Source organism: Crocodylus porosus, unplaced genomic scaffold, assembly GCF_001723895.1.
Source record: "Crocodylus porosus isolate Cpor-Errol unplaced genomic scaffold, CroPor_comp1, whole genome shotgun sequence".
NCBI lineage: Eukaryota > Metazoa > Chordata > Crocodylia > Crocodylidae > Crocodylus > Crocodylus porosus.
In genome coordinates, this window is record NW_017728924.1 from 15,793,780 (window position 1) to 15,808,547 (window position 14,768).

Genomic DNA, 14,768 nt, shown 5'->3' on the forward strand with positions numbered 1-14,768 from the left:
GGCTCCAGGCTATGCTGTCACCACCACAAGATCCCAGCCCCAGCCCCAGAGCAGCTCCCCGCCAAGCTGCGCACACTGTCCCCACACTTTCATGGCCCCGCTGCTGCTGGAATCTCCATGGAAACCAGATGCAGTGACACAGGTAAGGCCTGCTGGGAAATGGAGTCCAGCTGCTGGCCAGATCTGCCATTTTGCCCATCCTTGCATTAAATCAATCCTAACTGAACTACAGATCTAGCCAATCTGTGATGGAAGTCTCTGTAGTAAGGATATGAAATCTTACAGATTTTAAGCTTGCAGCAAACAGTTCCATAAATGCCTGGTAGGAGCAACGCACCAGGATCCAGTGCCACAACAACAGCAAAGCTAACATCTGCCTAACCCAAGCACAACAAATGGGTTGGTGTGGCAGCACTGGATAGGGCTGGTTTATATTTTCTGGATGGTTTGTATTTTCATTATCTGCAGCAGTACATTTTGCCATGACCACTTCCAATGCTACCTTTATTACTGTCATAATGGGGACCATATCTTAACAGACACGTTATCTTGTTCTATGAGTCTCTTTTCTTTGATTGGCCATCATATCAACTACTGCTCCCTGTCATAATTCTCTACCATCCTGTAGCAAATACAGCAACTGCTTGCATCTGCAAATGTGTACTGGGAAGCCAGTATGAGGAAAGCCCATATTTTTATCGCTCATTTTGTCTTGTTAGAAGAAGAAATCACACCATTTCCTCTCACCCATTAGTTCTCTGTCTCATTACATCTGTTCTCTCTCTTGCTCTCTGTTGCTTTCTCTCCCAATTTCTGCAGGAAGCAAAGTGGAAAGAAAGTGCTGTCTAAGCCTTCTTTCCACTGCCCACTAGTATGTGCTCAATGAACTGTAACTTGAAGAGCTTTGGGCTATCATATATATTAACATAAAATATATATACATGCATACGTATGAGATGTATATATATTGAAACACATATTTTTAAAGTAAGTGGCTAATTTAAATTCTTTATGGAGAAAATGAACCTCAAGACATGCACATCTGATTGCACATTAATGTACAGTAACTACTGGTATAACAGGAAAAAGATCAGGTTTAAGTGATGAGCTTCAGAGGGAAATTCCCATTTTCTGCAGGCTCCTGTGAAGTAAGAATCCTCTTTAGGATACTAACCCTTGCATCTTCATCCAAGGGATTCTGCACATGTTCCTATTATAAACAGTCTTATCTCCAAATTACACCATGTGGCATATCGTCAAAGCTGCTAGGGACTTACTGATTTTGTATGCTCAGGTCGTGGTGCAATAACAGGTGGAGGCTCATTATCATCTTCCTCCTCTTCATCTTCTTCATCTTCTTCTTCTGAAACTGGAGGGGCTAATGGAGGTTCTGATGCAGTTTTTGTGCTCTGTGGATAAAGAACAGTAGCATAAATAACTGTTCATTTTATTGATTCAAAGACAGAATATGGAAGGCTTGGTACTACCTTATAGTGTAAATGTTACTCTAATAGAATGAAGTGTTTTGTATTTACATGCAGTTGTAGAAACCTCAGTTAGTTATCTATAGCATAGTACCTTTGTTTTATAAATGCATGTACTGCTAATTCATCTTGGAGTTTTTAGTGTTTGCCTTTTATTTATTGATGATTTGCCTTAGGAAACTGCTACATTTGGGCTACTGAACTGTATCCAGGGCTGCATTACTAGGGCAATAAATTAAATAAAAGCATATAAATCATTCACCTACACCTTTAGTGAAAGATTAATTTCACAAAGAACAGTACTTGAATGTATGCAGGAGTTAGAAGTCACCTCTAGTTGATGGTTAATTGCTTTGGCATTGTGTTCGAAGAAATGGTAGCAGTTAATTAAGCTAACAGGTCTACCTGTTAGGCTAATTAATGCACTTGAAAGCTCAAAGGCTCCTTCATTAAGTCTACCAGGGAATTATGTATTATTAAGAAATGCATTCTTTTTTCCCTACATTATTTTACCCTTGGGATAATTACCATTACAATTTTTTCAATGTCATGTTTTCCTGTTTAGCAGTTCCTTTTCATTGTCATCATCAACTTCATCTAATAACATTATTTTATTGCTGTGTCAATTTGCCAGATGATTAGTCTAACAACATCATCAAGTTAATGGGGATGCTGTTCCTTTAAGACCAGCCACCATGAATGGGGAGGTGATAATCACACTAACCAGAATTTGCTAGTGAAGGAGTGGAGTGGTAAAATTTATCTTTACTAAATATTTTAAAGAGATTTTAAGAAAGAAGGAACTCAGAGTATGTTAGGTCATTAGCAAGGCAGGTGCTCAAGCTACATAAAAGTATCTAGCCTGAATAATCATTTTATGCATTATATCTAAAATGGCCACTGGACACACTATATAGCAACAGAAACAGAAGGGCCAGAAAATAGTATTTGGACCATTCATTGTTAGTGCCTGTATTTTGCAAAATAGCTTATCATCTCATTCCTCCTACTGCCTTCAATCTTTTGTTTTTAAACACACACACACACACACACACACACACACACACAGATGGATAGATAGATTTCACTTCCTACAAAGAGCAATTCTACCATACAACAGTTAAAAGGGACCTGTAGCAAAAGTTCCAAAGACACCAGGATTTCAGAATTACATAATGGAAATCCAAATACTGTGGCAAAGCTCCACTTGCTACTTAAAACATCATCATCCAACTCTGCAGGACTGAGAAACTGTCCTATTGGAGGTGGGGAACAGTTTCCTATTTACTAGTACTGCACTGGGATGCAAAGCATAAACTTTTGAAAAAAGCCACACAATGTAATATAGTATAGTATGTTTTGTGATACCATAACAGTTCATACTTACATTTCACATTTCCAGGGTCAATGTGATAGCACTAGAATTGTGCAGCTATAGTACATATAATACACTGAATATCTATTTAAATACCAGATTTACATTACTAGGTAGAATTCAACCAGTAAGATCCCAAAGTGTTTTGTACTAGTCTAGTCCTCCCACCTCCCTTCTAGGGCAGGATTCCTTTGAGTAGGTTACTCTCTTGTATGGCCATGTGTGTTTTGACAATCCTGCTACCAGTTACATCCTGTAGGAACCATTCTAATATTATAAAAACCTAAGTCTATCCATCTGTCTGTCCGTAACACTTAGTCATCCTCCGATTGGCTGACAAACAGCCAATCAGAGTGTGAACAAGCATTCCAAGAGGAGCTGGCAGCCAGTGGAGCACCGCCATGATGGTGGGGACACAGGGGACAGAAAGGGGGGGGGCGAGGCCAGCTCCAGTGGAAGCGGGGGCAATGGAGTGCGTGGAACAGGGGGGTGAGGCCAGTGCTTCCTGCAGGTGACAAGGATGGAACGGAGGGTGGGGGCCAGGCTACCAAAACTGGTCTCATGCCCTCCCCCCCCCTTATCTCCTGCTGCAGAGGTCTGCCTTCTCCTCTGGCTCAGGCTTGGGCCTCCCCTCTCCTCTCGGACATGGACCCACTCCTCCCCCACCCACTCCTCCCCTCTGTCAGCTCTGAGCCTGCTACTTCCATTCCCCTGCCGGGTCGGCCTGGACCCGCTGCTCCCCACACCATGGCAGGCCGGCTTCTCCCTGCCCTCGGGCCTGGTCCTCCCCTGCATCAGGCCCAGGCCCGCTCCTCCCCTCCCCCTGCCACTGCAGCCTCCACCCCACATGCTCCCTCCCCAGGTCATTCCTGACAGGCAATTGGCTAGTACATCAACAGTTCTCAGTGGATCTATAATGACTGCACGTACTTCACAGAAAAACTATTCTACTAATATACCTGTGTATCTGAGGTTTTCTTGTAGAAATATATTATATAATGAAAGTAGCCCCAACTTGAAAACTTCACTGTGAATATTAATTATAGACAATCTCTACTGTGCAATCAAGAACATAAAATTAAGTTACTTAACACTTCAAAATAAAGGCTAACTCCCTATTCAATCATTCAGTATTTAATGTACTAACATTAACACTGATAAATTTGGTCAATATTAATGTGAATGTCATAAGTACATCTTTGGGATTTCCATTGTAATTCAGCATTAATTATCATGGAACATTATTTAAAACATTCTTATAAGTGGTTCCAGTGAGTTGCACATCAATTATAGCTTCATTTATATGCAGTAGTATAACCAGATGAATCAAAGAAAGAACAAAGTTCAACATTTATTCAAGATGCCTTTAACAAAGTTGGAAAAATTGCATTAAAATGTGTTAGTTTGCCTGTAATGTACATGGTATTGAATTATATAAACCACAAAAGACTGGGAATCATAAGCAATTCTCTGTCAACAAACTCAGACTTTCATCTGTTTAAAAGGTATTGACAGAAAATTAAGACTATCCAATGGTGTTTCAACACCGCTGTTGCAAAGACACATGCGACTTCTCTCAGGAGTGGAGCCTGACATTCTTAATACCAGATACAGCTTATTCCACCACCATTCACCCAAACACTGTGAACGAAAATATACTGTTATTTTTACACTCACCGAAGGATGGGCTGCTATGTATCCATGGGCGCTCTTATCTGAAAGGTGCAAGGGGAAATTAACCAGACGCTTATCATAACAACACTTGTTCTGAGGAATCCTGGACATGCGCATTCCCAACAACATCAGGTTTCATTCACAACCCCACTTCGGTAGAAATGGTTACTTAATACAAACGAACTCCCCAGAATAAAGACGCTACAAAGGCTACCTCAGAGGTACCTTCCTTTCTCCCATCTTTCAGGGTCAAGCTCCTTATATCATACCACATGACCCAAAATTCTGGATTAAATCTTTCCTGCCCAGAGCAGGGGGCTGGACCCGATGATCTCCCGAGGTCCCTTCCAGCCCTAAACTTCTGTGAATCTGTAAATGCAATTCACCTATTCATACACAGCACTTATCTCTTCAGCAGCTCAGTAGTCAGACACTTTTGATAATTACTGAACTATTTTCTTTAAATTGAAAGATACATCCAACAACATGGTACTCCATAACCTGCTGCTGTTGTGTTCCACCACTTAATCCAAAAACAGACCACACTGTTTCACCTTGCCTCACGACCTAGGAGCTACAAGGTGGTAAGGACACAGTGAGGAACCAGCTGTATGGAGGAAGCAAGATAAATGTAGACAAAATGTTTGGTCACCAGTACTTGAGGCTTCAGAAAGAACGCACTGGTGGCTTTTCTCTTCAGTCACTCAATGCCCGTATTTAGTTCTGGGAAAAAAAGCTAGCAAAAACAAGTAGCATTTCCAATTAATCTTCCTTGTTTGCAACTACATCTCTGGGGAAAATGTAGCATTTAATTCAAGAGCTTTTGATCCTTCCTTGTGATCAGAATGGCATTCAGGTCCCTCCTGTTTCACTTCAAGGACATTCCACATTTGCTTGCTTGGGTCTGACTCCCAGGGGGTTTCTTTGCACAGCACAATTTTGACTCACCTCCTGAAGTAAAGCTCATATATTTCTGGTTGTTAACTGTCTCTTTGGAATCATAAAATTTGAGGACATCTAGAACAGCTTGTGGGTTCTTCTTCTGCTCTAGTTTGGTTATGTTGGAGGTCTGTAGTAGCCTGGCCCACTGCTCTGGGATTCCCTGTGGATGCCAAGTGGGAAGAAATTGATTTAAAATACTCAGTAGCCACAGTTGATATAGTTCCTTACCAAGAATCCATGCTACCTGTAAGATTACTTTCAGAAACTTTGATTGACGCTTTACATTTAAAATTAGAAACTTATATACTGTAGATGCACTCATTCTCTTCTCTATCAAAATATAGAGCTAAAACCAGGATCCAACTTTAAAAAAGAAAAAGAAAGTTATGACTGTGACAGGAAAAAAAGTGCATGAAACTCATCTTTAAATCAACCCTGCTCTTCCATGGAATAATGATTTAAGGCTTAGCTTGTTTTCCTGGTGATTTGGTGCAGACATAACAAAACTACTCTAGGTTTGTGGACAACACAGTGTATTTTAGGAGCTTTACACTGGATTCGCAATGCTTAATAATGGAAAAAATACATTCATGTAATCATAATTGATGTTCTGATTCAAAGATGAACCTCGTCCCTGATACATCACAATATTAGATCAGGGGGGATGGTTTCTAGTTTGGAGGAGAGGGCTGGCCATTTGCAAGTAGTGGTCAAAATTGTAACACTGAGTTGTAACACAGCTGGTGCTAAGGAAGTCTCTTTTTTGAGCCCCTAAAGCTTTCTATGTTTGTTATTAACACTTCTAGGAGGTAGGGACTCAAAAAATAGGCTAGAACTGCCAAAGCCTTGCATGACTTTTCAATCATCTTACAAGCGACGGTGGCATTGGAGAATTGGTCCAATCACTGAAAGCCACAGATTTGCATTGAAATTTGATTTTAGAGAATTTGTTTTAAACATCCAGTATAATTTCCTAAATTTCAGAACCTATGATTTTCCCCTTTTACTGCACAGCCAACATCTACCAGCGAATTGGAGGACTTACTGAATTAGAGGACTACACCTGAAGTGCATTTAAGCATACCCTTGGTACCACCCCAATCTAGACATTTTACATGGCGTCTTCCTAAGAAGTTCTCGGCAAAACAATGTGTGATATGGGCCTCCAGAGTTTGGGATTAATGACAAAAAGTGGGATAAGCCAAGCAACAAATCTACTGCACACACATGAACCTGCTGCTGCAGTGCTATGACATCTCAAAGAAGCACTTTGATGCAAGCTTCTTTTGGGCCTGTGACGCACCTCTGGGAGCTTCCCTGTGCACATCTGTGAGCCATAGAGATCTGGCTGTAATGGACGTAAATAAAGAAAGAAAAGAAAGTTAAAACAGAATGTGGGACAACTTAGAAGGTGGTAAGGAGGTGAAACTGATGGGCCGAAATGGGGAAAAACCCCATCTAAAATGGGAGAGTTATGAGATAGGTACCAAATAGATTAGGTGGTGGACAGGCTACAGGAAGACAGATTTAGGAAAACAGAAAAACCACGTTTGTTCCAAAGTTTGGAAGCATCATTTCCTTTTTTTTTTTAACCAGTTTCTCTCTCCCTTGTAAAAATGTGTTACTGAGGATTAATGGCAAGTAACTCGAAAAATTAGTGTTCCTTAAAAAAATGTTTTTATTTTGTTTTGTTTCTATAATCAGGTAAGAAATTTTCAGTGGCTCCCTGCAACTTTTTCTATTACTTCTCCATCCCTGAGCTCAGAGTTGGCCACTGCACAGATGAATAAAACGCAACTGAGAAAGCAGTGGTCAAATCCAGATTTCATGTTAGGAGATCATATATTGCTGTAATCCAAGTAACATATATGTGCTAGAGAGAAAATCTTTGTCTACTCTGGAAAAAGATAGTTTTAAATGACTAATGTGCAACTTCTTTGGATCTAAAGCCATGACTTTCTCCAGTTGGCTGCAGTCTTGCTTGGGAAACTAAAAGATTGGTATGTGACCCATACTTTATCCTAGACTGGATGTCAGGAAACTGTTTCATGAAGAGGCATGCTTTATGAAATTTCCTTCAATAAGAAAACACCCCACATCTCCCTTCCCTCAAAAAAGTGCAGCAGCTGCTTTGAAATAAAACTATACAACAGAAGCACGCCTTCATCCAACAGTTGCCAACCAATTTCATCTGGTGCTTGATGCTCTAATTCTTAGGGATCATGGTTGTTCTAAGCACAGCGAAATGAAGATTAAATGTGCATTTATGAGTACTAAACACAGCTTGATGCTAAAGCTTTAAAGCCAAAACTCAGGAGCCCATGCAGGTGTTCCCAATTCTGATTCTAGATGCAGCTAACAGCAATCAGCTAATACAGCCAGAAGGATGATTAACATTAGGTGTTAGAAAATTGTCTGTGCATTGCACATAACCAGGAGAGCAGACACAGTTGGCATAACAACCACTGTAAAGGTTTGAAATTAAAGAATATTTGCACATTTCTTGCACATTCCCATGGCACTTCCAAACTTTTGAAAGAGACAGACAGCGTAAGAACTAGACAGAGGGGATTTTTTTTTTAAAAAGTTGTGTTTTAGTGGCAGTCCCTTCCACCAAATTTACTTACCAGGAGACTATCTGGCTGACACAGGATGTGTGGCCAGGTTGGGACAAATCAGGGAAATCAAATGTAACACGGTACTTTATGTCTTGTGGTCACAGTAGCTGAGAGACAAAACTATGGTCTTTAATGGAGCAAACTTTCAGATTGACCTGAATGAGTATATCTTGCTCCACAAAAGACTGCAAAATTAAGCCCTATGCCAACAAACCTTATAATCACTAGTCTTTTCTTGGGTAGATCCAGATGCTGCCGCCATCTCTTCATGGTAGCACTTTCCTGAATACCAATCTGCACTTCCATGCTACAGAAGTAAGCATGTATTCTTGGGGAAATGATTGTATAACAGAGTGGAGCCATACAACAGCAGCAAATCAGTGCCCACTACTCTGAGATATTAAAAGAGAAATCATTTGAACAGAAGTGGAACTGTTCATCATTAGTTCAGAACAAGTGATGCTTTCTCTGAGAACCCAAGACCTGTGCTAATGTTTTGCTGATGGCATTAGATATGGAAAGTAAAACCATTTGATGCTGCAGTCCTTCTATGTTGCTTCAGTTTATGGTGACAGCACTTTTAAAATTGATTCAAAGAGTGATCTCTAAAAAGCCAGCAGACTGCCTCACCACTGAGAATTTCTTTTTGGGTCCCCTCTTTTTTGGGGTCAGCTGACAAAACTAACCCTACAAAACTTAACCAAGCGTGCACCTGGTTTTCTTCCTATTGGTGTACCAGGGGATACTGCTGTGGTCCATTTCACTTCTCTTCCAGGCAAAAGATAGAGGGAACGAAGAAAGGGAATGGAGATAAAAACAGAAAACTGAACAGAAGGGGAAGAAAACAGAGAAAGGAGAAAAAACAGAAGTCAAGGAAAAAACACTGAAAAAGGAAGCATCAGAGAAGTGAAGAGAGAACACAAAAGAAAAAGAAAGAAAACAAAAAAAGGACAGGTAAAGACATGGAAACTTTAAACACAAAAGGAAGAAAAACAATGGCAGTAAACTATTCACCAGACAAAATTAAAGTTATCTATGAAGTAACTACAGTGAAAGGAGGAGAAAGAGACTGACAAACAATGTAGAGAAAATACAGTAAAAACATTCTGAAATGGATATTTTGTTGTAATTTTTTTTAAAGACTAATGCTTGAGATCTAAACTGAGTTTCTTCTTGGGCTATACTTGAGAAATATTCCCACTCAAGTTAAGATCTCAGAATCTGGTCCAGAATATTAAAAAATACATATGTATGTATATAGACTTTAAGTTTCATCTATTCTTTAAAATCCAATATAAATGTTCTAAATATTTCCAAATTACTAAGAGCATTTCAATGTTAGTTCCTTTACATAGAGGTGTTGCCATCAACTAGCTTTTTTATTGCTAGCTGATTTTTATTTATGAAGGGTGCAGGAGGGTTTCAAATGGTTGAAATGTAATAAAGGGACAAAAGTAGCAACCTAAGCAAAAATCACAGCATTGCATTTGGCACCCAGATTCAGGAAGGTACCGGCCCCTTGGCCAGCAATCCACAAAATGATTTGTCCCATCCTGTGCATTTCATTTTTAGAGCTAATCAATAGCAATACTCTCCACTATTCAGTAAGTTGTAATCGCACAATCTTCCAATCAGCTCACAGATGACTGAAGATATGGAAAGTTACTTATTTTCCATCTAACTGCAATAATTATTATGGCAAAGCTGGGAAAAGTTGAAGCAAGTTTGCTATCATTTTACAAGGCCTACTGATTCTAACACCTCACTAGTGGCCGGACCCCAAACTTATTGACATCTCCCACTGACTTCAAGGAGTTTTATATCAGACTGTTTCCCATTACTTGCACACTGCATGCATTTTGTGATTAATATTAGAAGCAAAAGGTGCTGTTACTTTACTATCACATTCAAGCTAATAACTTGCCTGATTACCTGATTGTGCGCGTGTGTCTGTGTGTATGTCTGTGCTTTTTCTTAGTGTCTTTCCAGGGACGGTGAATAATCTGTCCCTGAAGCACCCTACAAAACTTAACCAAGCATGCACCTGGTTTTTTTTTCTAGTTCTTATATTCCACAGGCACTCTGCCGGTAATATTTTGAGGAAAAAAGATGCATCTGAATCAGAGGTAAACGACTCAAAATATTTAAATCCAACAAGTAGAAAGCTGGTTCTGTCCCTCCCCGATACCCAACCCCCATCCCCTTAGGCTGACTGCTGTTCTGATGTTCTGACTATAAAAGATTATTTCACTGTCAATCAGAAAACTGACCAAAGGTGCAATACAGAGGCTACTTACAGTGAATTCTCCAGTGACGGCATCAAACCCCACATGAATCGTATGTTCAAAGTCTGAAGGAAGAGAGATCTCAGGACGCTCTTTCTCTTTCTTCTTATTGGCTAGAGGCAAAATGTTAACATGCGCTTATTCTCTGCATAGTTTTTCATCAAAAATTTTTACAACCAAGTTTAGTCCAGGCAGTCATTTGTTTTAGAACTGGGATGCACATTCATTCCAAGGGAATTTCATCGGCAAAACAGGCCCGGGTTCATTGAGTGCCTCTCTAAGGCTATGCCCCATTTAGGGTTGGCTCAGAAGTGGGGTCCTACCAAATGCACAGCAGAAATGGGCTGCACTGCTGCTCCTTTAATCTTTCAGTTTCCCCCATTAGCCGCCCACTGCTGATTGGTTGGAAGGGCCCCACTTCCTGCTCGCTCCCGACTGGCAGGGAGGTGAAGACTGCAGTTTTAAATAAGGAGCTCTTTTTGATCCCACCGCTGATTGGTGGAGGGCAGCCCCGCTGCTTGCGGCTGACCAGCAGGGAGGCAAAAACGGTGCCATGCTTAAAACCATGGTGTTTGCTTCCCTGCCAATCAGGAGCGAGCCGCTAGCGGGGCCCCTCAACCAATTAGCGGCAAAGGAGCATGCAGGGGAACCTGCAAGATTAAAGGAGCTGCAGCACAGCCCACTTCCACTGTGAATTCGGCAGGGCCCTACTCACAAGGTTTATATTTGATTTTCTTCATCTGATCCAGGTTCCAGCTATCGAAGGCCCGGCTATGTTAAACAAATGGCCTTCTTAGGCCATCTGCATATAGGTAAAGTTGTCAGATAACTGCAGTGTCATTTTCACCATCATTTCTCCTTTGTATCAAACTTTCATATTCACTTGCTAATTCCAGTTGACCAATTTCTTTTTTTTAAACCTTCAAATCAGCCCCTAAAGCAGGGGTTGGCAACGTTTTTGGCCGGAGTGACAAAAACACTCACAATTTTGACTTATAAGATGCTGGTGTGCCATGGGCACACCATGGGGAAGCTGCGAGAGGTCTGATTGAGGCAGTACATCCCGGCTCCGTTCCTGCCGTCCACCCAGATGTTCACGCGCCAAGCAAAATGCCTTTGTGTACCACACTCTGGCACCTGTGCCAGGGGTTGCCTACCTCTGCCCTAAATATTTTGGCATCTCCTGTGAAAAATCAATAAGGTTTGAAGTGCCTCAGCATTCCCTCATAGATTTCATAGACATTAGGCATGGAAGGGACCTCAGAAGATCATCAGGTCCAGCCTCCCGCCCAAAGGGCAGGAAGTCAGCTGGGGTCATAGGATCCCAATTTGCTCTTGAAGGTGTTCAATGTAGGTGCTTGAACCACCTCCAATGGCAGGCTGTTCCAGACCTTGGGGGCTCGGACAGTAAAGAAATTCTTCCTTATGTCCAGCCTGAAATGGTCTTGCAGGAGTTTGTGACCATTTGACCTCGTCATCCCTTGAAGAGCCCTGGTGAACAAACGTTACCCCAGATACTGGTGGTCTCCCCTGATAAACTTATAGGTGGCCATCAGATCACCCATGAACCTGCGCTGTTACAGCTCTTCAAAAAGTATCAACTCTTATGGCTACCCATTTCGCAGAGCTTCTCTCCATTGAAGAACTGAGTGACCACCTCGCACATAAGTCCAGTTTTATTTACTGCACAGTGAACACAAGTTTTTGCCTCTAGCTGGTGACCAAATTCAAGGATGTCAGGCGCATTTATTTTTCATATTTGTCAAATGTATTTGATACATTATGAATGACAACCTCAGCTCTCTGTAAAACTAGAAGCATCTCCATTGACATACTGAATTTTAGGTGCCATGGTGAAATCTTTGTGCCCATGCAATGAATTCTGTTAGGGTAGTCCTGGGCTGCTAGCTCCCCCATTTCTGTTTGTCCTGGCGCATGCAATTTTTGCTTGCTTTGTGCTACTTTATTATTTTTTTTTGGGGGGGCAAAGGGCAAATCACTGCAAAGGGCAGGCACCTCTGCCCGGTCAGCTTCAGGTAACCCTGAGTTGTAACCTGAGGGAGGGGGGAAACCTGCTCCCTCTGCCTACATGACTGGTATCACATACCTGGGTGGGGGGCTTAAGCTCCCTATTCTTCTAAGCACTGCCAACATGACTGGGAGGGAGCTAAAGACACTACCAGTCTACCCAGCAACCAGTGATGCATTTCAAATTGGCTGGCTGGGAGCCAAAAGTTGCTGGCCTTCACTGGATCAGATAAATGAGGTCATAAGGGCTATAAGTGCTCCCAGGAGGAGGAGCAGTAGCCACGATGAGAACGCAGAGAGAAGCTGGACCATGTGAAATTCTCTCTCTTGAAACTCATGATCAATTAACCGCTTGCCTCCAGAGGAAATCTCCACCTGCCTCTGGATGATACTCATGAGTAAGCTAGCTGAAATCTAACTAGATATATAGCTTGCAGTAATACAGATGTGTAAGGCCACCATGCCACTGTTTGCTCTAATGGATTTCTCTGATATTGTTCTACCCTGTACCCTATTTCAAACCCACTCCTTGTAACCAATAAAGTTCTCCTTTGTACCTAGCATGGGAGACTTTTTGGAAGAGGCTCTAGATTATGCCTTGGGGACCTCTTGGTTCAGCTGACTAAGGGAGACCACTATTTGTGCTTCAGACTGAAGGAAACACTCCAAGTTTCTGCAGCGGGTCAAGTCCCCTCAAGGATTGCTAGGCCTGTGTTTCCCAAAGGGCACGGGTCCACAATCATTCCAGACTTGGGGTGGTGGCGGCATTACCCCAGGCTTGCAGGTGGGCTCCAGGAACGAGGTCAACCAGATGCAAGGCACCCCTAGGGAGGCACTCGGAGCCTGGAAGGTGGTCGGGCGCAGTGAGGTGGGTGGCTCAACGCAAGAGCACCCGCTACTGGCCCACCACAGTCTGCACGTTCATTAACACACAGTAGTTACTGAGCATTCAATTTAGTACTCGCTTAATGAGGTACTCACTAAGTGCGCAGTAACTAGAGTTACTTTGCAGTAGCACCAGCAAATGCCAAATAATACTGCACATATTTGCACAGTGTCATTAGGCACATTAAGTGTCCCATGCAGATGAGCCCGCTGGCTATTACAATGGGGCTCCGACTGGGATCTTGAAATGTTACTAATACAATAACAACATGAATAAATGTGCAACAGCCACAGCTTAGCAAAAGGCCAGAAAGTGATTGCTCATTCCCTCCATTTGTCCTTCACACTCTTTGGCTGCATGAGCATGATAGCCAAACTAACCAGAGAAAAACAATTACTGGGAAGGCTAGTTTGTGGAGTGACTTATTTCCACACATGGGTTCTATTGACACAGAGCACCATGGAGTTTAATGAATTGAGGGAGTTGTAAATAGCTTCTTTTTTGCACTTTCTTTGCATCCAAGGCAAGCCAGACTTCTAATTTAAACACTAAGTGGGTGACTTTTTACTCAGCCTTTCCTTAAGAGGCGATATGCCAAACAATGGCATTAGCGCAGCCCTTCCTCTAACGGCTGAGCACATTCTGCACAGAGGCACGCTCTACAGTGATACAATATGCAAGGCAAACTGGGCCCCTCTCTGGTCATGGACAAACCAGGCAAACCAGTCTGACCTGTGCAAATGTTATCTCAGAGGGAGAACCCGCTATGTCCTTCTCACTGCCTCTTTACACTTCCATTTAGTTGGCAAAGAAGGGCATTAATACGTGCTCCAGGAGTGTGTGTAGGGGGAGGTGCTTTAATTAGAGTAGCTCCAAGAACCACTCTAATGAAAGCACCTGGAGCATCCCATGTATAGTGTCCCTGCGCATAAAAATGGTACTGGGGGCTCTTTAACTACAGCTCATTTAAACAAGCTTTAGTTCAAGTGCCCCTGCCACCATTTTTAACTGAGGGGAAGCTGATACACAAGATGCTGGAGTATGCTTGACTGTGGTGATTACCACACTCCAGCAGACTCAATTAATCGAGTCTGCTGTGATGCGCTATAATTACAGCGCATTGGAGCAGCCTTGCTCCTCATGTATAGGCACCCAAAAAAAGCATGAATTTCCCCTCCGCCCCACAAGTTAACCCACTCTGCTCTTCATCCCAAGCATATATGGTATTTGAATTTTCTCATCTTATGTCCATAGTGCTCCATTTTTCCTCTCTAAATAATTATCTGCTGCATTTCTGTCCAAGATCCCAATCTCTACTCAATGTTAATTGATAAATTATTTTCATTTGGCACTTGGTAGAGACAGCAGCAATATATCAAATAGAAATACCATGGTCATTTTTTTCCTTTTATCTAGAAGGTGCTGGTACTTTAATTTTCAGGATAGATGTTGCCAGCAACAAGATGTCATATCTTT

The 14,768-nt window shown here is 42.0% G+C and overlaps 1 protein-coding gene across 1 annotated transcript in view; it reads right to left on the bottom strand.

Annotated features, from left to right (window-relative positions):
* The window catches only part of PAK3 (p21 (RAC1) activated kinase 3), a 107,688-nt gene that overhangs the window by 33,577 nt on the left and 59,343 nt on the right, over positions 1 to 14,768 (bottom strand). The window contains exons 3-6 of the mRNA XM_019540404.1: positions 10,391 to 10,491; positions 5,482 to 5,635; positions 4,537 to 4,574; positions 1,278 to 1,409 (exon numbers count right to left, since the gene is read on the bottom strand). Of these exons, the coding sequence (XP_019395949.1) occupies positions 1,278 to 1,409; positions 4,537 to 4,574; positions 5,482 to 5,635; positions 10,391 to 10,491 (425 nt within the window). The remainder of the gene's footprint in view (positions 1 to 1,277; positions 1,410 to 4,536; positions 4,575 to 5,481; positions 5,636 to 10,390; positions 10,492 to 14,768) is intronic.